This window comes from Rhea americana, unplaced genomic scaffold (assembly GCF_003343005.1).
Source record: "Rhea americana isolate MKP2758 unplaced genomic scaffold, rheAme1 scaffold_46, whole genome shotgun sequence".
Lineage (NCBI taxonomy): Eukaryota > Metazoa > Chordata > Aves > Rheiformes > Rheidae > Rhea > Rhea americana.
In genome coordinates, this window is record NW_028186601.1 from 2,420,078 (window position 1) to 2,446,418 (window position 26,341).

The 26,341-nt window shown below is 38.5% G+C and overlaps 1 protein-coding gene across 2 annotated transcripts in view; it reads left to right on the top strand.

The window, feature by feature from the left end:
• Positions 1-26,341, top strand: part of GAREM1 (GRB2 associated regulator of MAPK1 subtype 1) — a 108,808-nt gene that overhangs the window by 63,860 nt on the left and 18,607 nt on the right. Inside the window, exon 3 of one of the 2 annotated variants that reach the window (XM_085316286.1) lies at positions 18,379-18,509. The exons of the other annotated variant lie outside the window; for it this stretch is intronic. Coding sequence (XP_085172412.1) covers positions 18,379-18,509 — 131 coding nt within the window. The remainder of the gene's footprint in view (positions 1-18,378; positions 18,510-26,341) is intronic. 2 annotated transcript variants of the gene reach the window in all.

Sequence of the window (26,341 nt, forward strand, 5' to 3'; positions counted from 1 at the left end):
TTTCCCCTTGATTTACAACTAAATCTTCAACATTGATTCTCCCTTTGTTCTCTTTGTCGGTTCTGGTGCCAAATGAAAACAAGCTCCCTGCCATATAGTAGCTTAACTGTGTCTCTGCTCCTGCAGGACTAGTCCTGACAGGGTAGGAAATGCAGCCACAATCCTTCGTCTACCACTAGCCTTTGGGAGAGCTTGCTGTCAAGTCAGAAGAGTGCAGAAAGTCACGGAGGAGGTCTGATCCTTGAAACCTGTCTCCAAGGCATCAGCTCTGGCACCCAGGGCAAGGAGGAAAGCAGGGCAGAGGATGAATTGCGGCTTGCCCCTTCCACTGCTTTGTATGAAGTGTTTGAACCCTTGCCCTAAGGGGAGTCGGCGTGCCGTGGAAGGCAGGGGGCCCTAACAATGCCCCGCTTGTGCCGTCGGCCGGCTCCGAACACTGCGAAAGCTGGGATTATCCTGCAGGCTGCCTGGTGAGGAGCGACCCGCTTCTGGTGTTGAGAACGACTTCCTACTTTGATGATGGATGAAGCTGAAATAAAGCAGTTTAATTTTTAGGAAGCTGTTGACTCCAAAAGGATTGAGCTATTATTTTAATTACTGTAATGAGCAAACATTACTTGGAAATCATTAAAAGAACATACATATAGCTCCAGATCCTACTGTCTGACTTGTATKGATGAAACTTTTCTTTAATCAGAGAGATGATATTTGATTTTTTTTCCTGCTAAATTGACAGCAGCATGGGCAAGATGTTTTGCTGTTGCGTTGTATTGCATTTCCATTACCAGGAAATTTGTAGTCAAATACAGGCTATTAATAAGTGTTGCGAGTGAACATTCATAATGGTCTCTTCATAGCAGTTTGAAATTAGAGCTGGCTGAATTAATTTTTAGTCATGCCATTTTTCACCCGGAGTGCTGACCTGCTGAAACTATTGYAGGGCTGTGCTGAGTTCAATCTGAAGGTTTTTTTTGGTTGATTGGTTGGTTTTTTTTGATGGGCTTCTCAGATTCACAATAGAGCTAGAAAAKAAAATTGTACCTTGTAATAAGCAGTGATTTACAGCTTTTTGGCATATCGTATGAGATGCATGCCCTCATGCACTTCCTGCTCTGCTGGATTTGCAGCAGTGGCTTGAACTTTGCCTCCCACATTCAAGGTGAGTTCCCTGACCACCAGTTTATATAATCAGCTTTTCTGCTGCAAGGATTATTTGTAGCAATTCCCTTTTTATGCATATACTGTTCTTTCTGGAGCACAAAGATTGATCCTGTAGCCCTAGTGGTTAGTATATCTGGCTGGGATGTGAGACTGGACACAAAACAGTAACTTGGATGAAACAAAAGAGGGGTAGCGTGAACGTGAGTTGCCCACCAAGGTGTGGGGTTATCCGACACTAGCATGCTGATTACTTGGGGGCGCCGAGTGAGCRCACATGCATGCATCCCTTCTGTGCATATTGAAAATCTGAGACAGCATCTCAGAATAGTGCTAATGCAGAAATGAACAAGAAAAAAAACAGAAACTCTAGAACTTCAAACCTATCTGTAGAAGGGTTGGAAAAGTTTAACTGAGTTTCTAAATACCAAAGTATTTTGTGAACTCTCTAAAATGAAATTCTCATAAAAGTACCTTTCATAGAAAGATCCTTTGGGAAGAGACCACTGATAAATGTGCAAGAGGTAGAACACAGATGGCATACACAGGCTTACATTCTCTTTTTCAGAAAAGAACTATTTTAATGTAGTGTAACATCTTTTGTAAAGATCACATTTACAAGAAGTATTTTTGGTTAGCACTCTACCCATGTGGTTCTCCTTAGGATAGATGATGTTCAGCTGAAATGAGCTGAAGCACTGTCCATTGCTCAGGACCTYGTGATAGGTAGGTTTCCAAAGCTCACCATGCTTTGTGTTGGTCACTGAGAGCAGGCAGGTCATGAGAATGAAGGATAAGCTGTTTTCAGCAGAAGTGTTGTCATTTCTTTGCCTTTATATTGCGTATATGGAGCAGGGCCTCTACACATTTTTTCCCAAGTAGACAGCCAAAACTTGTGAGATAGCTCCACAACAATGAAGGAATTATTTAATGTGGAATGAACTCCCTAACTAATCGTGGACCAATAAGAGAAAAGTGAAGAAAACTTAGAATATCTTTTTAGGGGAAAGAAATTCCAACTATTCTTCATTGCCATAATTCCTTTTCCTGTACAGAAAGACTTGCCAYATTCTAACACATTTTTGTCTTGTCTGGATTTAAAGGTTGAACTCTGCTATAAGGATAGATCGTATGACCCTTATATTATCCTTTGCTGATTTCCATTAACACTGTTCAAGTTTTTTTGGTTGTGACAATAGAATCATATTTCATAAAAGAAGTGAAAATCTTATTTTCAGACACATGTTGGATGGCAAAAGCAGATGTATGTGTTAGAAAGCTTTATCTCATGAGCTATACATACAGTTTAATTTTTCAGTACAAAGTACAACCAAATTGTCTGGCCTTTCTGGATTAGTCCTTAATGTTTTGTGCTATGATCTTCCAAGAAGATCTAAAGTGTGTAGTTTGGGTATTTCTGGTATATTTAAGTTGCTAATTTTGTAGCTTTTCTGTTGTGAAGGATTAGTATCCGGTGCAATTTATTGACTAATTAACTTTTTTTGGTTGTTGTTGATCGTTAAAATGTGATGTGCTGTATGGTCGTAGATAAATTAATCTTCTTTTAATATTGCAGGGGAATGCTTTTTAATCTTAATTTCTTTCAAAATTAATACTAATCCTAAAGTTTTTTTTAGTAGCAGAGAGGAAAAAAATCTTTTTTTTAGTAAGATAGATTTCACTACTGTAAATTATTCTTACTATAAAATTTGGGTCATTTTGTTTTTTTGCTATACTACTACTATTTAGAAGTGGATATTTTTAACATGTTCATTTACTTGCTTTTCCTCGTCCTCAGAGGGAAATAATTCTCAGGGGAGGGAGGGGAGAATTAGCACATTTGACRCTTGGCGGGGAAGAAATGAGCAAGATATGAAGGGCCATACTAAACCTTCAGCTCTGCACAAAGATGTGTGTAGGCTTCAGCCTGATCAGCAGATCACCTGTCTGACATAGCCTTAGACTTTCACCTAGTAAACCCTAAGAAATGAGGCATTTAGGTTCTGCCCACACAGCACAATGAACATTTCAGATCACAGCACGTACTGGCTTGCCTGGTTAACAAGAACAGGGATGAAACAGTAGCTCAGCGTGTGATGGCAGCTGATGTTTATATGCCTGGAGTCCCTGAAGACCTGCTGCACTAATAAGGATTAAACCCAGTGCTGCTGTATCTACTGTTAAGCATGCTAGCTCAAGGAAGCAATCTGTGTGATAGCATATGTGACACTGGTATGCTTTCATCCTGCTTAGATAAACCAGTCAGCATCTGCAGAAAACGAAAATTAGTAGCCACCGTATTATCACCTTGCAGACATTTGTCGCTCTGTGATGTTTAGCTATTGTAAGGCTCATTTAATGTGAATTAGATGGAAGATGTGCATAGTGGTATTCTGACTCCTTTCCAAAAAAAATTTGGCTGAACTGGCAGTTAGCTGGCTGAGGGTTGGCTGTGTGCAGCTAAGTCTGGAGCTGGGAACAAGAGACACAGGGTGAGTTGTGAAGAGTCTGTAGCAGACAGGAGTACAATGTTAGATATGGTGAAGAGTGGCCTGTAGGTAAGCTACTAGGTAACATTTGTGAGTGTTTAGGCTGCCAGTGACTTTGAGAATTCAAACTGAGGAGCAATTGGGGGAAACTTGCATGCTGTACTAAAAGCAAGCAAAGCAATTGCAAGGAAGAAAGATGAGGAGCCTGGGTTCACCTGCATGGGCATCCCTCAGGAGAATAACCTCCTGCRGCAAAGATGATGCAGTATTTTATTTTATCTGACTTAGCTTAGCTGGTCATAATCCTTCCAGTGATTTAACTAAATGTATTTTATACCAATTTAGTTAAATGGATATTAAAACTGTGAGTAGATAGCTTGCTAGCAATGGCACTGTATATCCAGCCATGGCATGTAAGCCATGCTTGTGACAACATTGTGTGAACCCATCAAATACTGTTGTTTAAGTTTACTGTTGATAAAGATCATCATTTTAAATGGCAGGGTTTTGGTGAGACAGAAGTGTGATGCCCTCAAGACAACTCAGAATGTAGCAGGAGGAGGTGGCAGGTTGAAAGGATAGGAGAAGTGTTGGGGTGCTCCTTATGAGCTGGTGACCTTTTTCCTGTGATCTTTTGGGGCATGGTAATTGATATGCTACTGTATGTTTGTGGAAGCTTGGTATAGAAGAAGTCATTTGTGGTATTGAGTTTTGTTCTTGCTGGTTATGCAATAGTGTGACTGAATGCAAGAGRAACAGATTTTTTCATAGATTTATTGCTTCAAGGAGTGCAGTTCATGTCATTTGAAAGACCTGATTTCTTACTGTGTCTTTGTGGTTCTGCTCCCTATGCTCAGAAAGCTCAACTGAAATAGTTGTTTTCCTAAAAGGAGCATTAAGCTGTTGAGAAAACCTTTTCAGTTTGCTGTAATGCTAGCAAAGACTGATCTTTTTTTTTTTTTGATTGTTTTGTTTTAGTTTGGGATGTACATTTTTTGTCTCCAAGTGTAATCAGGTTGGTCAGTCTGTCAATCTCTCTCAACATCAATAGAAAGCAATTTTAAGCGTCTGAAACACTTATCTCTTTTTTTCCATTCATGACTTCTTCACAGCCCCTTAAATCTGTGTGCTAGCAAGCTGCCCATCAGTAATTTAGTTTAACTATTTAAAGAATAACTTTTAACCAAAAATATTAATAGTGTTTCTCCTAGTCCCAAATTTTGATTTAGGATCACCTTACTTTAGAAGGAAAGTTCTTTTGTAGTAATTTAAAGCATATGATGCCTGTAGAGCATTTGCAGCTGTTAATGTTATCTTGTGTACTTAGAAATTAGTATGTAATAACATATCTCATGATAATCTGGCAGCTGGGGAAGTCCATGTGCATTCAAAGACAAATAAGGGGCTAGTTACTTTGGTAATTACCACTTCACAGCCCTGTCTTTAAAAGGCTACAAAATGGATGTGGTACAAAAAAATGCTTTCAAGCAAGAGATGCCCCAAACCAATATTAGAGAAAATAGATTCACTAGAAGGTCAGATAGGATAAAATATTCAATACGGTTTCAGAAAGCATCAACAAGGCAAAGTGCATCCCTTTAAATCATGAATTATCTTTTACATGAGGAAAATGGTCACCTGAGTAGTCTCCTAAAAACACTTTCAAAAATTAARCTACCCCATGCGTAGTGTGTAACATTTATTTTCCGTCAAGCTATTTTAGGCTAGGCTGACACTCCTAACTGGTTTCATTTGGTTTTCAACAAGCTGACAGATAGCTTATGAGAGGGAAAAATTGGCTGGGCATTCTGTTTCTTTATACATTTTGGATTCATGTATAATTACTTGAATTGCAAAAGGGATTTAAGTGATACCTATCTTATTTAAGGTATTTTGTTGAACTAGATAATGAAACAAAATGTGTGTGAGGGAATGCATTCAAAGGAACTGAGGTAGGTGCATATCTTGTTTATATCTGAATTTTAGATGTACTGTCCTTGTTGCCTTTTTGAGCATAAATGAAAATTAAATGAAATGACAATGATGAAGCAGTGTGCTCTTTTCAACACCATCTCTATTCCCCAGCCTTTTCAGCTCATCTCTTCTCTGCTTTTTTTGTGACATTTGAGTGCATGCTGTGAACATACGCCAAAATGATCGTTCTTAAAAGCTGCTTTCATCCACTTTGAGCTGTTATTGAGAGCTTTGTCTACTTTATAGATAAATTGCACAACCCTGAATCAGYGTCCTAGTGTTTGCTGGAAACCAGACAAATCATTTTGACAGAAACACTATTATATTTATGTAGTGTGATTGCAAAGATGGCTAACTTCATAAAAAATGCAGGTATCAAAACACCTGCATCTCGACTGAGGCAATGATGTAAGTGTGGCTCCTAATCTTCAACAAAAAAATTTAGTAATCCATGTTTTGCTTTAATGCTTGATAGTTATTCCAAAGTTACGAATGACGAACTCTTTAGAGCATAATTTACTACATGTATTTAATCAAGGTGGTTTTCGGATAGTATAATACTTCGGCTTTACATTTCTTTTAATTCTCTTTAATATAGTCTCAGCTGTAGTGTAAATGTTTTTAATCTTACATACTCTCTTTAACAAGAGAGTTTAGTTGAATAAACTAACTCTATTGKGTAAATAAGGAGTTTCTTTGAAAGTTGGCTTCATTTTGGTTTGAACCATGTTGTGTAATTTGTTCCAGAACTGAAGTGAACTTGTTTTCAGAGTTTGATTGTGATATTTGGTGGTCACAGCTGCAAAGAATTGCATTGCTTTCTAATTTATACACTTTTCAAGTATATAAACTAAGCTACAGTGTATGCCATGCATTGAAAATACAAAGTTGATAATATTTTCCCTAAGATTGTCTTTTTTAATCAGGCAGAAGAACAGCAACCTTTCCCTTCTATTGCAGATACTCTAGAAGTTGGGAACTATCTGAGCTGCAGCTTCTCCAGTAATTTGAATAAAATACTTCCATGGATTTAAACTGAGAGAGTGGAAAATGAACTCTGTGAGAGATTGTAAAACACATGTATATTCAGTGAATAAATGAGTTAGGCGTTTGAAACAATAAGCTGCTCTATAATGCACAGACATTCTTTCAGGCTACCCAACCCAAGCTCTGAAGTCTTTCTACACACTGATAAAAATGTCCAACTCTGAATGAAACATGTTTATTCTGTTTCGTATAAAGCCCTGCAAGCTACTAAGAATGAGAGCTGCTGACTCAGTCATTGTTCCTGTTTTTTAAAACTCCTCTCATTCAGTTAATTAAAAAACCTGTTCCTGAGCATGAAACAAAAGCACTTCTTATACAGAATTGATCTATGTACATTTTCAAAATTTCTGCTCTGTGAATGCAGTTTTTCTTTAGCTTTGTTTATTGCATCAAAAGTGCCTGCCAGAAACAGTGCCGTTTAAATAACTGTCCTCGTCAGATGAAATATTTTACTATACACCGTCCTACACTTGCACCATCGCCTGTTTAACATGGAACAGGGTCAAAACCTGAAAGGCACAAAAGAATGCTCAATAAGCAAGGAAGCGATGAATGAAGTTAAAGTCATGTCATTGAAATGGAGATACTGGTGTGGGAGTAGCAGGAGGAAAAAGTGCTGTCAGCAAAAAGCCARAAAGGTGGTGGGTTTGTGACTGAAGAATGTCCCTTCCCACTGTGGCAGAAACATTAATAGCTTGAGTTTTGCTCAGTGTTAACTTTGAAACTTTTGTTAAATAAATAAATAAAAACTGTRGCACAGTAAGACAGAGTTAATGGTTAAGCTTAGCAGTTGCTGCTGTTCTTTTAGCAGAAGCATAGACTTGCCAAGAAATAAAACAATGTGTCTGAAGTTGTTTGGAAAAGCCACTTTTTTTCTGTCAAATTTGTTTTTTAAGATGTCTGTGAAATCCAAAAAGTTGTTTCTGGTGTAAATCTGCAAGTCACTTATGTTTACAATCTCTGAAATCCATATTATGACCAAAAATACGCATCTCTCTCCTGTGTTCCTACACATCTTCATTTCTTCCCTATAATTATAACTCTCTCCAATGTTTCAGTCAGAACAGTGAAATAGCAGAATTTAGAGCAGATCTGACAGAGACAGAGAAATGATAGTTAGAAAGAAATGGTAGCCTGATAGTTTATAAATCTCAAAACTTTGCGTGTTTCAACAGAACAAAATTTTGGTCCCCCAAAACAATTAGCCTTCTTCCCAAACACTCTAAGGATGAAGTCTTGTTCATCTGTCAGTATCAGATTTCTTTGTTGCCTTTGGAGGGCAGAATTTCTTTTTTTGAATGCTGTTTGGTATTTGTCTTAACCCTCGAATAAATGTTTACTTGTGACCACTGGTAATAAAGAGATACATTAAACTAATACTTGTAAGTACAATCTATATTTAAAATTCTTAAATCTCTATCAGAGCAAAATTTATCTTCACCCTCAGATCAAATTTATAACCTAAACAGGAGGAGAGTCCTATTCAAACTGAGCTACATTGAAATTAGATTTTAAAATACTACTGCTCTTAGAAAACATTCCAGTTTCTTGTGTTGAAACTTTGATTGCTGGATTTCACTATTTATCATCAAAATGGGGAGGAAAAAAAAGGAAGGAAGGTTTCTCCTCATGTTGGGTTCCAGTAAGAAGACATCCTCTGAAGGAAAGTTGGGGTTTTGTACTTGTTTGATACTTGGGATCACAAAGTGATTGTCAAATATGACTGCTGATTCTGATGTGGATTTCAGTCCAAAAGAAACAAATAGATATTGCTATTTTTTCTTCAAATTATTGATTACAAACTTGGTTTTAATTGAAAATGAGAATTTGCTCCTTATGTGTTACAGAGCAAACCTGAAGTTCTCACACATTCATAATTGCTAAGGAAATGAATGTCAATGAGGTGGGGGGAATCCACAACAAAGGCAGAATTTTTTGACGCAACTGTAATGTAAAACCTCCAGCACACTAAGCTAACCTTTAACAGGTATTCTAACACAGTCTGTTTTAGTCTACTTGAAACTAGTAATATTCATTTCAAATATTAACTAGGAGTTTGTTCTCTTAATCTCAGCTTTACTCTGTGCCTCAGTTAAATGTTAATCTAGTTGTAGCCATCCCTTTTCTTTTAGTGAATGCCTTTAAAGTAGAGTATACTGATGATTTGGGAGGTGATCAGCTAGTTAAGAAAAAGTCTATATCAGATGAAGTCTGTGTTGCCACTTTAAGTTTATAAGTACACAGTGTCTTTTACTAAAACAGGAAAATGTACTTGAGCAGAACAGTGCAAAAATAGTTTCTGAAGTTACAGGTGATTTTTGAATCCATAAATTATTTTTAAATAAACATCATATTCTTTTTTCACTCATTGTGATGTTGATCGTGTTCAGTTTCCTGGGCCAAATAAGATTCTCTTGAGGCAGTTGTCTGCTTCCTAATGCAAGACTTAAACTTCAGCTTACATTGACATACTAGTCTCCACTGGACACCTGGGTCAGCACTCCTTAGGATCCAGCTTTAGCCCTGAATCAGTGTTAATGGAACTAATATATTTGCTCAGTAAGACAATTCCAAGTACAGTAAGATCTGTAATCATGCACTTTTTCACCTTTCATTCTCTGTCGTTTTCTTTTCCAGTCTTTGGTATAGAGGACAGCAATTTTTGATAGAGGCACCTGTTAGGTAAGGCTTTGGCTTTGCCTCCCTTTAAAATCTTCCTTTCTCCAGGAGGCAAATCYAGCAGCTAGTCTCATCGGGACCCAGCATGCCACTATGGAAGATCAGAGCTGTAAGCTTTTAGTGACTTATTCCATTTTCATGACTGAGGTCTAAGTGGGCATCCCGCCAGTCGTAACCCCTCCAGTGGAAAAATGAATAGTGCTAATAATCACATAAGAAACGCTTTTGTCATCAGACAGCTGCTATTAAGCATAATCATCTCAGCATTGTTTCATGCAAGCTCTGGATTGATTTTGTTGGGCTTCTGTAACACTTCTATCTCTCAGYGCCTTTTTGTAGAAGATCTGGGTAACTTTTACTACCCACGAGGAGATATGGCATCTTCATGTGCATATGTATTTATAATCTTCCTGTTCAACAGGAAACCAGCAATAGGTTTTATTAGCAATAATTAAGACAATCAGACAGTGCAGTAGTCTTCAGACTCCTTTCCATTGTCACTGGAGTGTGTGAACCAACACTCCTATGGAAAACTGCCTATGGGATATTCTTCATGTCTGTTGGCAACACATGGGAAAGGAATGAAATTGATGTTAATTATAAGTTAGATTGATGTTGACCTAGTGAGTAAGATAAATGTAGTTCCTTTTTTATAGTCCAGATGCTTCAATTATGTGACCCCATAAAATGGAACATTTTATTGTGGTAATCTAGTATTTGTGGAGATGATAACTTACAGAACAAAGCTTAGAGGTTAGACTTGTTTTCCCTGTCAGTCTTTTTACATAACCTGTAACATAAAATTCACTCYCATGCAATATCTGTGAGTTAAATCTCCTTTAAACTATGATCAGTAACCACTGGAACTGATTTTTCTTTGTTATGCTGCCAATAGATTTTTTTTAACACTATTTAGAGTCGTAAAAGTAAGATACAGAAAAGACATGCTAGACTCTATCATCTCCTTCTCTTTACCAGCATATGATTAGAGGTTTTGATTAGAATTGCAAGCATTGTGTCACTGTGTGGGAGACTTGGTTTGATTCCTTTTCTTGATCTCATGAATATCATATATATGCACATGCGATGTGTCAGTGCTAATTCTTTGCTTCTACATGTCTCGCGAAGGTTGCGATACTTGACTCATTCTTTCTTGTTTGAATGGGTATTTATATAGCAGACATAACACAAATAAAGGCATTTAAGGCTCCAAAAATCTCGATAATACTTCCGAGAAGTAAAACTATTCATTTTGAAGGGCTGCTTCCCCTTCACAGGGCATGAAATGTTACACAAGCTCTGCTGACTTGAATGTGCCATTGTGCCTTGCCCTCTGTTTCACAGTGCCATAAGTTTAGCTCCAGTACACTTTATGGATTCTGATTGTATTATGTTTACTTAGACATGTCTCTAGTTAATATTTCATCTGTTTTTTAATATGTTCCCCAAATTTCCAAAAGATTGATAGAGATGGGGACACAGGAAGCCCTCCCGAAGAAAAAGTACTGACAGGCAGTTCTATAAAAGCAGTCAGAGGCAACATTTCTAAGTCTGTTTAATAGCTATTTCATGAAAATTGTAATGTAATAATCAATTGTAGCTTTTCTAGTTCACGGCCTAGTCATTATTCTTTGGAAGCTGTGTACCTGAAGACTCTAGTTCTGTATTTTCCGGCTCTATTCTCAATCCTTTCAGCAGGCCACAATACAAAAACAAACAAAGGAATAGTTAGGTGTAACATTGAAAAATATGTCTGTCTGTCTGTATCTCCTCCCGCCCACCTCCCTTTTATATTTTTTATACACAGCTCACAGATATGGCATATCAGGATGAATTTGTACTGCTGGATTGGTTTGCTGCTTTTTTTGGTAGAGGGTATTGATCGCATGCATGTTAGTTTGCTCGCAGGTTCCAGTCTGAGGCCAAATCACCAGTTCTTTTGATGTGGAAACCTGCACATGCCAAAGCAGGGGATCAGCTCTCCTGTCCTATGAAGAGCAGTATGACTGTGAACAGTGTTCTGTAATTCCATTTATACCTATAATTTCTTTCCCTAATGCATCTTTTCTCCCTGTACCTCCCCCCTGTGCAGTGAGGGGACAGGAACTCTTCTGTTCCAGAACACCTAACACTAGTACTCTTTTTTTCTTGTGGAAAACTGCACAATGTTAGATTTCAACAAGCTGGAAGATAAGAAAAGCAAAGTAAGGCATTTATTTCCCACTTCTCGTTACTTCTGCGTGTCTGCCAAACCTTTTCACATTTACTTAGTGATACATCCCAGAAAGACCTACAATATTAACTTTATATCTTGGTTCCGGTTAATCATATAATAGCTGAATCCAAGACTGTGATGGATGCTGTTTTGTTCTCCCTTTCTTCATGTCTAGACAGCTACAACCACAGTCACCTCAATGCTTCCTGAAACAGAATGAAGCACGACATAGGTTCTACACAAATGCATGACATTTGGCAAATTTCAATTTACATAAAAAGCTGATTTTTAGAAATAGTATGTAGGCTGAAGTGGTTGAAGTTAGGATTGTATCTTAATGTATTGTTTTAGTCTTTGGTTTGCCATTCTTACTCTTGATTAGCTGCCTTGTTTAGGGGATTAGACAGGGAAAAATAGCTCTACCTTGTGAATCTAGATGATGGGGTAAAAAGTGATGAAATAAACTAAAATTTCCTTCTGTCATCCCCTACTAAGACAACTCTATTTCTGCCTCACCATTGAAGGCAGATGTGCATGCTGTGGGCAGATGACTAGGCAGGTCCCTCTGAGAAGCGAGAGTGCTGAAGTGTGCTTTCCCGTTTAGATCTTCACATTACTGCGTTCTCCCTGGCATCTAGCAAGCCAGCTCCCTCTGCCCAGCTCTTCTTTATCGCGTCTTATTTCCCTTGTAGGATTATCCTGTTCAACTCTGCTCAGTTACATCAAGGCTCATCCTTTGGGGGAAGAATACAAAGATATTTTGCATCAGCCTGAGGCACTGGAACACTGAAAAGAGTGGACAAAAATTGTCTTTTCCTCAAATGGCAGTATTCTGGCAGGTACAGAGCCTTTCTTTCTCAAGTCTGCTGTTCTTTGAAATGCTGAAATGCAGTCAGCAGTCAACAAATAATGTGAAACATAAACCTCTGCAGTACTGTCTGCTACCCTGCCGTGTTGCCTGTGCATTCTTGAGAAGCACTGGGCTTTGCAGATAGTCTCACAGAGAGAGATGTAAGAGTTACTAAATAATCAAAGCTGCTGAAAGACAATACAACCCCTGCCTCCTTAGAGAAACATTTAACAGCTAATGTAATCGAGCAGATGTTTCAGTGACCTCCCATCTTTTCTGCTGATGATATGGAGCTACTCTTTTTTTTAAGAGAATAATCAGATTTTCTTTTTATATATATGAGCACATATATATGTTCTCATGTTTGTGTCTCTATATGTTTATATCTTCAAGAACTTGACTGTTTGTTTGCTGTCTGAACCTTTGCCATAGGTATGGATTCCCCTGGTCTGGGCACTTCATACACTGTAGAAGAAGAATGTTTATCTTGGAAAATCTGGAAGATTTAAAACAAAAACGAAGCAAAAAAACCTCTCACCAAACTCTCTGTATTCACAAGGGGCCAGAGCTATGATAAAGCAGTATTGCAACAAGAGAAAATAGAGATTACCAATAAAGATACAAAATCAGTTGACTTCTTGTGTCCAAATGCTGATAGCTGGATATTTAAGCTACACTTCATTGCTTTTCTTTAATGGTGTCTTTCAAGACTTTGTGTGCACATCTAGTTCCAGGGCAAAGCCTGGCTACTGAAGAGGGATCACATTTCGGGAGCAAAGAGGCCACTGCTCTGTTGGTGAAGGCCGGGCCCAGCAGGGAAGGGGTCTCTGCAGCCTGCAACGAGGGGACGGCTGTGCTGATAGGGTAGCACAGAATTTGTCTCTATAGCTGGACTAGTGAGTTGGGCTGTTTGAGGGTAGATGGTAAGTCATTGCTAGAACCAGAGGAATTGATATGACAGAAATATCTGTATGAGCTGGTTGTAGTTGTGAAGGTACCTAAGCCTGCAAGAGCCTGWACATTGGAAGTGGCAGAAATGACGAAAAGCCTGAACAGAAAGGGCTGGCTAATGACCCGGAACAGATCCTGCTCACAAATGTTGCAGAACTGGCTTGTGGCAATAAGAAAGATGTATTGATCTTCCTACTCCTGGTGGTTTTTAATAAATGCCTCCATAAACTAGAGGATAAGCCCTGGTTTAGGTCTTTCCTCACCTTTTTATCTCTCCATGCTCATTTCCATCAGCAGTGGATTTACTGTCTTTGCTAAGTGTACCTTCACACGGAAATAAGATTTCATAATCTGCACAGATAATATACTGGAATGAAACTGCTCCAATACGCTGCCTGCCAGAAACCAGACTGAAAGATAAAGAGATATAAAGCTTGCAGTAGTAGTTCATTACTCTCTTATATGCTGTTTGGCTGCAAAGGAGTAACCACACCTGCTCASTGGACTGTGTCGGTTTTTACAAATCTGATCTTTCTGATCCTACATTGATTTACTAGGGCAACATTTCATTATTCTTTTTTGTGCTAGTAAGAGAGAAAGGGGTCTACTTCTATRAAAGTATAATTTTAGTTTTATATTTTCTTTACTATTTTGTTGTTAAATTCCTAATTAACATACAGTTAAATTGTGTTGTGATTTGTTTAAGCTTGAAGTGAATTTTATAAAGTATCCTGATAAAATCTTACTTCTTGTCAGGTATAATAAAATCCATTTTTAACTTTCACTCAAGCCAGATATATGTACATTTAACTTTTATTTCAGGAATATTCTTRGAAATTAGCTGCTATGGTTTTGTATGGCAGCTTGAATAGAGACTGGGGAGGAATGTAATATGAAATTGTCTCCTTCCTCCCCATTAGTTCRTTGCTTGACATCTGGCTCAAATGTGTATTGCAGGCCCTTCAATCCTTCCTCATCTCCTTCCAATAAAATAAAATCTGCTTTTTTCAGTGAGGGAATAATTTTCAAAAAACAGACTATAGATAGTTTTGATTTATAAATGATCTTTTCCAAAGGAGAGGCATTTTAACATCCGATCCAGACAGCTTCCGTGCACAGAATGCTTCTTGATTTCATAGCAGTGGGAGATTAAGACTGCCCTTATGTTTTGAGATCTATATATGCTCCTCTGTGATCAACTTTCTCATGAACTGGTGCTTATTAGCAGTGAAGGCACAGACAGCTTTGTGTTTGTGTGGCTCRGCTGAATGAAGGGAAGGATGACATAGATGGTGACATAGATGGTTCTGAGTATCTCTTTGTACTGAAGCAAAACTCCAGCTGATTTTTTTTTTTTTTTACACAAACATGTGTAAATGCAAAATGTATAACAGACTCTGCTTCTAGTTTCTCACAGCCAAAAGCTTTTGTTGTTTGATGAGGAATTTTGGACTTTTTTGCAGAAGTTTGGATTGTAATGAGTAACTGGCCTTTTCTTGCCACTAGACTATCTGTTGTTAAATACATATTAGTATTGGTGAAATAATAATATTATGGTTCCAAACAGAGTAATTAGAGAAGCTAGAATTAAATACTACTGTCTCATTCATAATGCAGCATGAACATTTTTGATAGATAAGTAATTATTCAGTAAGTTTTCCTCTGTAGTTCTTCATGTATCTTTATGTCTTGTTATTGTGCCCAACTCAATTCCTGTTTTGAGGAGAGAGTTAACTTCTTTCTGTATTTCCAAGTTTTTATCCCTGCAGTATTTGATAGTTTAACTAAAATTGATGTGGCTTCCTTGTGGTATCGTATTTATTCTGTATGTAAGGGGGAAATGTTAAATCAGAAATATCCCACTGGTTTTAGAAGATCYATCCAAGATGTTTAGAACTTGCAGTGTTTTTGTTTGTTTTTTCTTCAGGGAACTTAAAGCATAAAATGCCATTATACCTTGTAGTCACAGCTTGCCTTGAATAGTTACTACAGCTGGGAATGCTGCAAATCAGACCCCTAGGTCCCAAACTGGGCAATCAGTTAGGGTGGCAGCCAGGTGGCTCAGTCATTAGTAAAAGAGGACAGCAGTGCTCCCTGACAAGCAATTCAGAAAATAGTCCCAGGAGAGAGAAACAGTCCAGGGTCAACCCATAGAAAACACTAAGCATGAGGACTTCTGTAAAATTTAAGGACATCTGGCCAACAGTGACTTTCTGTGAAGTACTGTAACTGACTTGATGCTCCAGAGTACTATTTTTTCTGTGCTATCGGATGTTCCCTGGTGCACCTCATGGTCACTGGTTGTGAGTGATACCCTGGTGTATGCTGATGCTGTGCCAGGAAAAGGTTGGGCTTCACTCAGTTCCCCTGTGCCCCTGAATTTCCTTTACAAGAAGCTGGGTGCTTGGAGGGTAAAGGCCCTGCAGAGCCAGGGAATTCATTTTCACCTTAGACTATGGCTGACAGAAAAATCTTGAAAGCGTGATTTTGATCTTTCCCTTTCTCAGCACATGGATCGGTCACAACAGATTCCGATTTCTGTAACAGATGAAGCAAACCTTCTGCTTCTAAGGCTARCTTTTTGTCCGATTCTTGGAATTGAAAAACATGTAACCACATAATTAAAAAATGGTAATTTTGCATATTTACGGAGTGCCCTTTGGCTTATTATTGAGAATTACTGAACCCAGAGGTGCRGTCTGCATGGACCACTCTATAGCTTTACAGTGAAAGATGCTCAGAGTGGACAAACTGAGAAATTCGGCTTAAAAATGCTAACAAATTTCTGCTGAGCATGYAAACCTTTTTTTTCAAGTGCTTCTACATCCTTAGATTTCCTATGGCTCCCTGGATTATGTTAAACACAGCTTTGGYACTCCTAAAATTTCTACATTCAGTCTTGAGGTGCTGTAAAACCTGTGGAAGGAGAGGTTGCTAARGTTTATCAGGGTAAATGGTATGTTTATGTCAAAAGTTTCCTATACCTTTAGTAAGCAATTGAACACATTTACAGGAAAGAAATCTCTGGAGCTATTAAGCCTAAAGATACCTCTTCCCTGCTCAGGAAGTCCATAAGCCATAGGTTCCCCTCTAGAAGTATRGAAGGGAGTATAGGGAGTTATTGATAGCTGTTCTTAAATTGCTCCTTACACATTTGTTAAGATCTGTCAAAGGCAGAATCCTGCGCAAGGTAGGCCGTGAACTGCAGGAATATCTTTACCAGGTCAGACTAAAGTCTGTGTATTCGTACTACAGGAATATTCTATATTAGTGTTGGGTTTTGAAGTATTTGATTTTTTTGGCTGAACTTCAAATCATAGTGTGTCCTGAAGCAGATATGTAGTTAAGAAAACTACAGGGCAATTAATATTTGAAGTGTATTAAATAGTTTATTAAATAGTTGCAAGTCTTAACAGTGGGAAGTGTCAGTCATCTTTAGTTATTGTACTATGCAACGCCACAAGCCTTGCTGATAATACTTTGAGATTATTATGGTCACTGTAGAAAGAAAAGATATATGGAGAGGAATAAAAGAAAGTCTTCTATCTTAAAAATTGGTGTGTAGGCTATAACAACGGTATTTGAATATACGGGTTGAAAAACCTGTCCCCTTGTCAGCTGGATGCTGGGATCAGACGGAACATCAATACCTCTCTTGGTGTGTGCATGTGCGTACACRTGTGCACACTCATGGGTGGAGGGATGGGTCTTTCTTCTTGGGCTTCAGGGCTTGCTGAGCTTGTATTCATTTCCTCCTCTGTTGCTAGGTGGCCTGCAATAGCATGGTGTGGGTGAATCCTCTGAACATATCACACAAGTCACAAAATGCCGAGGAGTGAGAAAGTATTTTTGTAGGTGGCTAACTTCCTGCTGTATTGGATGACTTTCGATGAAGTTGAGTACCGTTTGTGAACAACAATCCCATGGCTGGATACGTTGCTAATTTTGAAGTGTGATTTACAGATGATGTGCAAAGCATTGATTTTGCTCAGTCTTTCAGTCAGGTTCTTTAGCTGTTTTTCACAATAAGTCTTACTGTGCTGTTGTCTTGCTGAGATCATCATTTAAGTTTGTAGTAGTTAATATTTCTAAATTTGAGAAGATCTATCCAGTGATTTTATATTGAATTCAAACCAACAGAAAAAATATCTGTCTAAGCATTCGGTATAACTGTATTTACAAACGAAAGCTTTTCAACCTTGTGTTCATAATGCACAGAAATGATTGAAGTTCTGACCTGTCCAGAGTAATGTATGCAGTCCTGCCTGAGTCAACTGACTCAGTGTTAATTCTTAGTTTTAGAACACCTTTATTTATCTGGAAAATAGCAAAATGGTTATTGTGTTGTCAGGGGTAAAGTCAGCAAGAAACMCTTCTTCCTAAAGCTTTCTGAAGATGATCACCTTCAAAAGAACGTTAGGTGGATATGGGTTAATTTCATAGGTGGATATGGTTTAACTTCTCAATGTTACTTCATTTCTGAAACTTCGTTTCTGAATAAGAARTATTGGATGTTAGGGGAGCCTAGGGGAAAAGGGTTGTAGCTTAGGATTTTTGAAAAGCTGTTTGACTCTTAAAAAAAGAAAGAAAGAAAGAAAAGGAAAGAAAAATCCCATCTTTATTGTTTTGTGCTTTTATGGTAAAGGTTGTGGTTTTGTTCCATAAAACTTAATATTAAGGGCCAGAAAGTGCTGTCTGTACRGATGCCATTACAACAAATTAAGTATACAAACACAAAAGCCCCAGTAGTTATTTCTGGAAAGTATGTCATAAAAAGATCTTTTTTGATTTAACTTCAGCTCCCACACATTCTTTTCGTTCTGACCTGGTAAAACTCGGCATCTCTTGCTGCAGGTTTAGAAGACACCTTGCAATCTTCTGTTTTGTTGTTTGACTTCTAATAGCCAGAAAAAGTGACCAACCAAAATAGTGAAGGAGTTGAGACAGCAGTTGCCAGAGTGACAGTTGTCCAATGTAAATATCTTACAACTCTTCTGTTTATCATCTGTTTTCAGGGCAGTTTAAGCTGCTGGAACAAGACCGAGATATTAAGGAGCCAGTGCAGTATTTTAACAGTGTGGAGGAGGTGGCTAAAGCATTTCCTGAACGAGTTTACGTCATGGAGGAAATAACATTCAACGTTAAGGTAGTCCCTGAATAAATATTTATCCCTGTCTAACTGATTAACTGTTACAACCTTTATATACATGGCAAGTGAGCAACGGTGCTGTGTGGGAAGTGTGATTTTTAAGACAAACGAGTCTTCAGTTCTGTGTTCGGAGATGGTGCTCTTCAGGATGATTTTTGCAGCGTTAAATCAACATGTCCTCCAAGGGCTTTCCTATCCTATGGCACTTTGGAGAGCAATCCTGATGATCCATCCAATAATTCATCTAATTGGGATGCTGCTGCCAGATTTTAAACAAATGTTGCTTGTTGCCCCCCTTTCCCCACCCCCTCCAACCGCCTGGATTTTCTTCTCTGCAAAGCAGCAGCTGCTCAAATCTCCGTCCAGGAAGCCTCGTTTTCGGGGAGCGTGCAGGGTGAAATGATGGAGTTTCTTGATCAAAATTACTGTGGCTAAGTAGTATTGTGAATAAAGCAAAGTGACAAAAGACCCACTTGTTCTGTGCGCATATGTGTATGTGTGGATGTGCATGCACGCACGTGCACATCTTGAGCTCATCAGAGGGTCAGCAGTCCCCTGAGTGCAAGAGCTTACTGTCACCACACAAACTGCAAGTGCAGCAACACRAAATAGTGATAACTGAACATAGTGTTCCTTTTCCTACCCGTATTCCCAGTAAGGCGTCATCCAGGCTGAGGCAACTCTGCTAGCAGTGATGAGCAGCTTTTGGGCTAGACTGGCTCGCTTTTGGTTCATACGCTGCCCAAGACCAGGTGAGAGGCATGTGGGGGCCAGGATGCCCTGGCTCATCCCCAATTTGAATATTTGATAGGGGAAGTTGGTCAATACTGCTAGTGCCAAAACACATAGAGGCTCATTTTGCTCTGTGTGTAGATGATACGGGTTTTTTTGAACAGCCTTTTAATGACTTTTTCTCCTTCTGCTAGAGTTGAGGGCTGTCAGATAGTCCAGAGTTTTTATAGGTGAGAAACAAGATTGCTGAAGACTGCTATAAGTGCAAGAGCTCATAAGAGCTCATAAGTTGGTTCATTTAGTTATGCAAACACTTGCCTTTCTAGACAGTAGTTTGTTTTCATTTATGCTCTTGACTAACGTGAACCCATATAACCGAGCCTTTCAGGAATGAAGGCTACATTAGAAAGTTGGAAAACTTTTGCATTCTTAGGATGTAGTTAACCAAATCAAAGCAACAAGAAAATTCCGCTCCTACCCAGGGAAAATCAATGTTAGCTTGGGACTGCTAGCCTTATCCACTACTGTGTCAATATTTCTTGGCTGATGAATGACCAAATCAAAAGAGTGGCACAGTAAAGTGTGCAGCTGGGGTTTTATAAGGTAAAGAACATTCATCTGCAGGCTTATTTAAATGTAGAATGTTGTGTCTCAAGTTTCATATGAGTGTTCTTAAAACTCTGTCATGTTTAGCAAACAGAACTAAGCRTAGCTTACTGTTTTATAGCAAATCCATTTTTAAAGATATTACAGTGATATTCTTTAATGTAAATAACAGTTATAATCTAGGTTTAACTTAAAGCAGTTATTTAGGCAATGTTTCTCTTGGCAGATATTCCATTGTTCATACATTTCTATTCCAAGGTTGTCATCTTGCAAAAAATAAATGAACTTAACACATTAATTGAAATGTTTAATAGCCCTTTACAAACAACAGAATGATGTATGCTGGAATTTTAATTTAGGGGAAATCCTGTCAAACTGACTTGAGAAAAGGGAGGAAAAGCAACTTAAGTTGATTTCTGTCCAATACAGTGTGCCCATTTAAATTCAKAACAAAGTATCAAAAGGTAGTTAATCCAAGATGGAAAGAAAAAAATGTTRTCTGAAATACCTAATAAAGCATTTATGGTGACAATGAGGAGGTATTCTTATGTCTGGGAATTTTTATTCTAAAACCCTTAAGCTTTTCATAGATAATTTTTGAAGAAAGTGCCTGTAGATTTACAGAATACCACCAGTTACTGTGTGGCTTTGTCTGTGCATGTTGAGCTCTGCCTGAATATGCCAATATGCCACTGTTATGGTTGACTTGGTGCRAACTTTGCTCCTCTGTGTAAATCCTTTCTAGTTAGGCAGGATTTTATAGCTAGCACTGCAATTTAAGAACTGCCTTTTCATTATGCTGTAAGTTGGAATCTTCTCCAAGGGGAWTATTTTATTTCATGTTGTGTATAAGTTGTGAAAAGGAAAAATGAGCAACCTTATCCTGGAGGAGTTGGGGGAAATGAGGCTCCCTTCCTTCCTTAACTGTTTTGCAGCTAGGCAGTTGGTCTGGGAAATGCCCCAAGGCAGGGCATTTAAGACCTGCTGTATATTTGAAGAGAGTACTCCTCGCAAGTACTTTTCACAGGTTGATGAACAAAAAATTTTGATTAAACTCAACTTTGTAATGCCTGTAGATATCAACTTGTCCCTAAAATGTTTTGAATTAGTGTGCCTGTATACTCTGCCGATCACCTCAGGCAGCTGGTGGCCCCTGGCAYGGACAGACGCAGTAACTTAGAGTATTCTAGGGATGACCTAATTCCCCTCAGTGAAATGTGTATTTAACCTATACCAAATTGAAAATTAGAGACATTMTGTTTTTTCTTTCCTGAGCAGATAGCTGACAGCTTTTTTCGTAGTAATACTTAGGGCACTATTGCAGAGAATTTTGTTTCTGTAGCAGCATTACACTACAAAGACAGGACTTCCTGATTCTGTATGGTTGGAAGAAATTCATCATTAGGAAAGCTGAACCACCACAGGGCCCTACCTTTTGCTGAACCAGCAGCAATAGGTTGCCAGTCAAATACTGAGATCCCGTAAAGATGTCAGTCCACACAAATAACCAGGAAACTATTTGTATTAATAGGAGAGGAGACCTGAAAAAAATAGCAAAAACCCCACGTCATTTTGGGGCATAAGTCAGAAAAAAATCTCTTAAAAAGGAGAAATACTGTTTGATAGAGGGAACATTGGATGAGCCATAAATTCCTGAAATGATTTAGTGACATAGTAACACCCTTTACACCTTCTGGGATCTCATTTTCATCTTGAAATTATGTTCATCTTGAAGATAACAGTCTCCCTGGAGACACTGTGGAACAGTTTGAAGAGCATTTCTAGAACKAAGAGTACAACAGTTAACTAGCTGTAATGATTTTTTTCTTTTCTATCAAAGATATCATTTGGTTGGTGTGAACTTTTGATATCTGATATATTTGTTTACTTTTTTAGTAATCCTCTTTTCACAGTGTTTAACTGTGTTGATCAATACAGAGTATGCATTTTGTCAAAAATAAATGTATGATGAAACCCTTTTTTTTTCTTTTTTTTTGACAAATGTTAATACAGTTCAGTGAAACAAGACTGATCACCTGATTTGGTTGCAGTTCTGTTGGTCTGATAATCTTGTCCCAAGTTCACAAAAACATATGTATTTAGAAAGCTGTAAACTATAGGTTTTTTTTTWAAATGTTGAAATAGTGATTGCCCCTTTTCACCAGGGTCTGATACGTAGTTCTAGAGTGAAAGAAGTAGATACRCTGCTTCATGCCTAGATTTATGTACCTTTTAGAGGATTTCTGCTCTGAAAGGAGCCCAGATAGCAAGGTTCACTGCCTCATATGGCTCCATGGGCTGCCATTAGACGTGCCACATGAAGAGATGCTTTGCATTAGAAGTTAGAGTGCTGTCGTTATCTGTCATATATTTCAGGGCTCTGTTTGAACCTTTTGATTTACTAGAGACATCGTTAAAGCAACGTGGAAGCCAACTTTAACTGGCTTCAGAGCAAAGTCTGTCTCAGCTGAGAAGAAAACATGCCTACACTAATGGAGCAGTTGTATTTGCTGATTCCTTGTCTTTTGAGACAAGGAGACTTATAAAAGAAAAAGGAATACTTTCTTATTGAATTTAGCTAACTTCCTTTAAAAAGCTTGCTTTTTTCTTCAGTTGACGTTCTCCTAAAGACTATTTTTTAATATTAAAAAAACCTTTATGCATTTTTATAACCTGTAAAGTAATAATAGTWATGCTATAACCCTTTGGCTTTAATATTGAAAATTGTATGCAGTAATGATGAATCAGAGGCCTCAAAGTTACAGTGCTAACTAAAAATCCTAGCCGTGAATTTTTACTGTGAATGCAATGCTTACACTAATAAGATCTAGCAGGCATAGCAAGCTATATGAAGCCACAAATCATTTTTTATTTGAAGTTTTTACAGGTCCAAGTGATTAAACACTTCTACTTCAAACTATGACAAATTAGAACAATTGGAGTTCAGGACAGCATATTGACGTAGGTGTTACCAAAATCTGTTATTCTGAGATAACTTTAGTTTAAGCAAAAGAAATGATATGCTTAAGCTTTCTGAAAAGCAAATGTTTCCTAAATAATCATTCATCATCTTTCTGATGCCTGTCTTCTGCAATAAATGGAATTTCCCTGTGGATTGCTATTGAATTGCAGGAGTCTTAAAAAGTAAAAAATTATAGTGACATAACACACCACGTGTGTTTGACGAAACGTCTCTAAGGCAGCAACCTCTCTGATCAGCATCCAGCATCAATATTGAACTGCAAGTATGGACTGACAACCAACAATAGGAAGGTGAAGAGTAAATACAGTGTGGAATAGGTTGATTCTGATTCTGTAGTTTTCTGTGTATTAGTTGTTCAWTTTGAACATCTACGAGTGATTTCTAAATGGCTTTGGACTACAGAATACCAAAGTGGCTCTACCTCAAAGCTAGACTCATTGATGAGGCTATTACCAGGAAGTGAGAATTGTCTGGGAAGGGCAAGGGGGGGGGGAACGATGGGAGTCATAGTTATAATGTGTAAAGCAGTGTGTTCAGAGAGAACAACCACAAAGGTGAACATATTTGTGGATGAGTTATTTCAGGATATTCCCAAGGGTAACTGTTTAGTAATTGGAGAAGRCTTTCTGTTTATCAGGTAATGGCTGCAGCTGGAGCTATGGTAGTTACTGCTTCAAGTTGTTGCATGGGAGTTGTCCAAGGAAGAGCTCCTTCTTTAAACAGAAGATATGAGGAGGGATMTACACAAAAAGTTATGAGGGTACTTCCACATTAAGGAGGTGTTTGAAGTATTGTCCTGTCTTACTTTCTCCCTGTTCCATCGTCTGATCTCAGCTTCCTACCAGAAGTAGGAAGTTCTAGAAGTTGTTGTCTTCACACCTGAAGATTCAAAACTCTTCACACCTGAAGATTCAAAGCTGAATATGGCAAAAGTCACAAAGGACACAAGAGTATTGCTCCAGGGTAGAGAGGAAATGAGCTGAAAGTATGAGTCAGAGTAGAGTCTCATCGGAACTGGAATCGACTGTTATGCTGCTAAATGAAGACTTTGGTACTTCTTAATTGTTAAATTATTTTTTGACCAGGAATACTTTATACCTTCTGTAGAGTGTTTCAGTATTTTAGAAAAATACATCCTTATTTCTGTGGCAGTCTGTATTCCAAACTAYCTTAACTTTTCCATTCTGAGATAGCTCACTTTTGTCTTCTCTTCTTCATGCACAAATTATAGGCTGGATCGTGTGCACAGAATAGGACATGCTGCTAACAGTTCAAAGTCTGTGAAATAATGTAGGGCTCTGTTACATCCCACCARTGATTTCATAGCAGGAAGTGGAGGGTATGTATTGCACGCCCTGAGATGTTCTGTAAAGGAATGTAGGCATGCTTCAAGGTATAAATCCTGTTGTGTTAATGCTGAAAGTTTAGAGGGCAGAGGAAGCTGAACCTGAAATAGTGTTGTCCATTCTGCCTTTAGGAATAATTTTTGATATGTACTCTCTCTCAGATCACGTTTTTTTAAAGAGTACTACATGGCTTCAGTTAAATCTGACCCACGTTGCTTCTAACAACTGAGCAGCCTTGACTGATTGGTTCCTTGGCTGACAGGAGCCTCACACTGCATCAAAGACATGCGCAAAGCCCAACATCTGGGACAGAATAACTCATGCAACAGGCTGGGGGTGACTGAGTAGAAAAGCGGCTTTGCAGAGAGAGCGAGCCCCGGGTGCCCCTTTTTGCCCGGGTGTTTGCTGGACAAAAAGTTAAACAGTCAGCAGTGTGGTTGGGCCAAAGGGAGCCAACTGCATATTGGGCTGTATTAGCAAGGGTGTAGCCAGTTGGTTGAGAGAAGTGATTATTCCCCACCATTCAGCACTTGTGAGACTACAGCTGGAGTGATGTTTCCAGTTTTGGGTCTCCTAATGCATGAAAGGCATGTGCAAGAGAGTCCAATACACCAAGATGGTCAAGGGACTGGAGGAAATGACCTATGAGGAGAGCCATAGAGAAGTAGGTTTGTTCAGCCTTGAGAAGACTGAGGAGAGATCTTCTTGCTGTGCACACCCACATAATGGGAGAGTATAAAGAAGACAGAGACAGTCTCTTATGAGGTGCCCAGTGGAAGGAGAAGAGGCAACAGGCACAAATTGGAACATGGAAATTCTGCTCTGATGACATAAGGAAAAAAAAATGTTTACCATAAGGGTGATCAAACAGTGGGAGAGGTTGCCCAGAAAAGATGTGGAGTCTCCATCCTTAGAGAAACTRAAAATTTAACTGGACAAAGCCCTGAGCAGCCAGCTCCAACTTAATTGTTGGAGCAACTAGAGCTCCTTTGAGCATGAGGTTGGACTAGAAGAGGGTCCTGTACCCCCTGTCCTAGACAATTCTGTGAGTCTGTCATCTGATATCCTGTGCTAAGTCCATGACCCTAGTGATTGCTGTTTTCCTAAGTCTTGTGGCCACTGATGAAATGGTTTAGTGAACAAGGCAGAGAAAGTTTGATTTTCATAGACCGTTGCAACGAGGGCAGAATGAAGGTTATTTAGATACGTAATTTGAGAAATATAAAATTAAGGAGACATCTATACACGAATTTTTAGAGAGCTTTATAGTGATTTGAATTCATGATATGAATGAGAGATGCATTTGTTGCTAATGTCCTGGAACTAATTTTTACCCACTGCGTATACTTTATAGATGTTAACTAGCATATGGTAATAAATGAAGTAAATGTAAATCTAACACARAAAGAGAGGGGTTAGCTTTTTTGACTTTCAGAACCTGCACTTTAAAATACACTTAGCCTGCTGAGGTCTGCCAGCAGGCTTAACTTCACTGTAGTAAAGTTTTGTGAATAGAAACGAAGTCAGAGTTGTGCAGTTTTTAGACACTTGGTTTTGCGTTTTTCATTTTTTATGGTAGTTTTGGACAACAACTGATATCTCATGTATTTTCGTTCAGCAGGAAGTGCACGCATCAGTGTTTTGTTCAGAGCACCAAGTTAGAACTGTGGTATGGTTTTTCTTTTGTTGCAGCACAGTAAAATTCAACTTTATTTCACCTATTATTATCCTGTGATTATATTCCAACAAAAAAAAAGGAAGAGCGTTTTCAAAATTTTAAGTTTTGAACCGGTCTAATCTAAAAATCCATTTCTAGTGGTTGGTTGAAATGAATGCCATCCCTTTGTGAGCCCTTCACTGCAAAGCTATGCAAGTTGGTTACCTCTGTGCCCTCACATCTGACCGWCCGTTTCCTTGCACAACGGGTTGGTTGGTTGTGAATCACTAGGGAACTACATGTTGTCAAGCAGCAGCTCCCACGGCAATGGGTTGTAACACCTCCCTCGCTCCCAGCGGTGGCTTTTGGGACATAAGGATGTGTAATGACATATTCCCAACTTTAAATTTCTGAGAGTGCAACTTGGGTTGTCCAAGCAAGTCATCTGCACATATCTGTAGGTACTAGAAACTAGTTTTCTTACAGAATATGGCCTTTCCAAAAC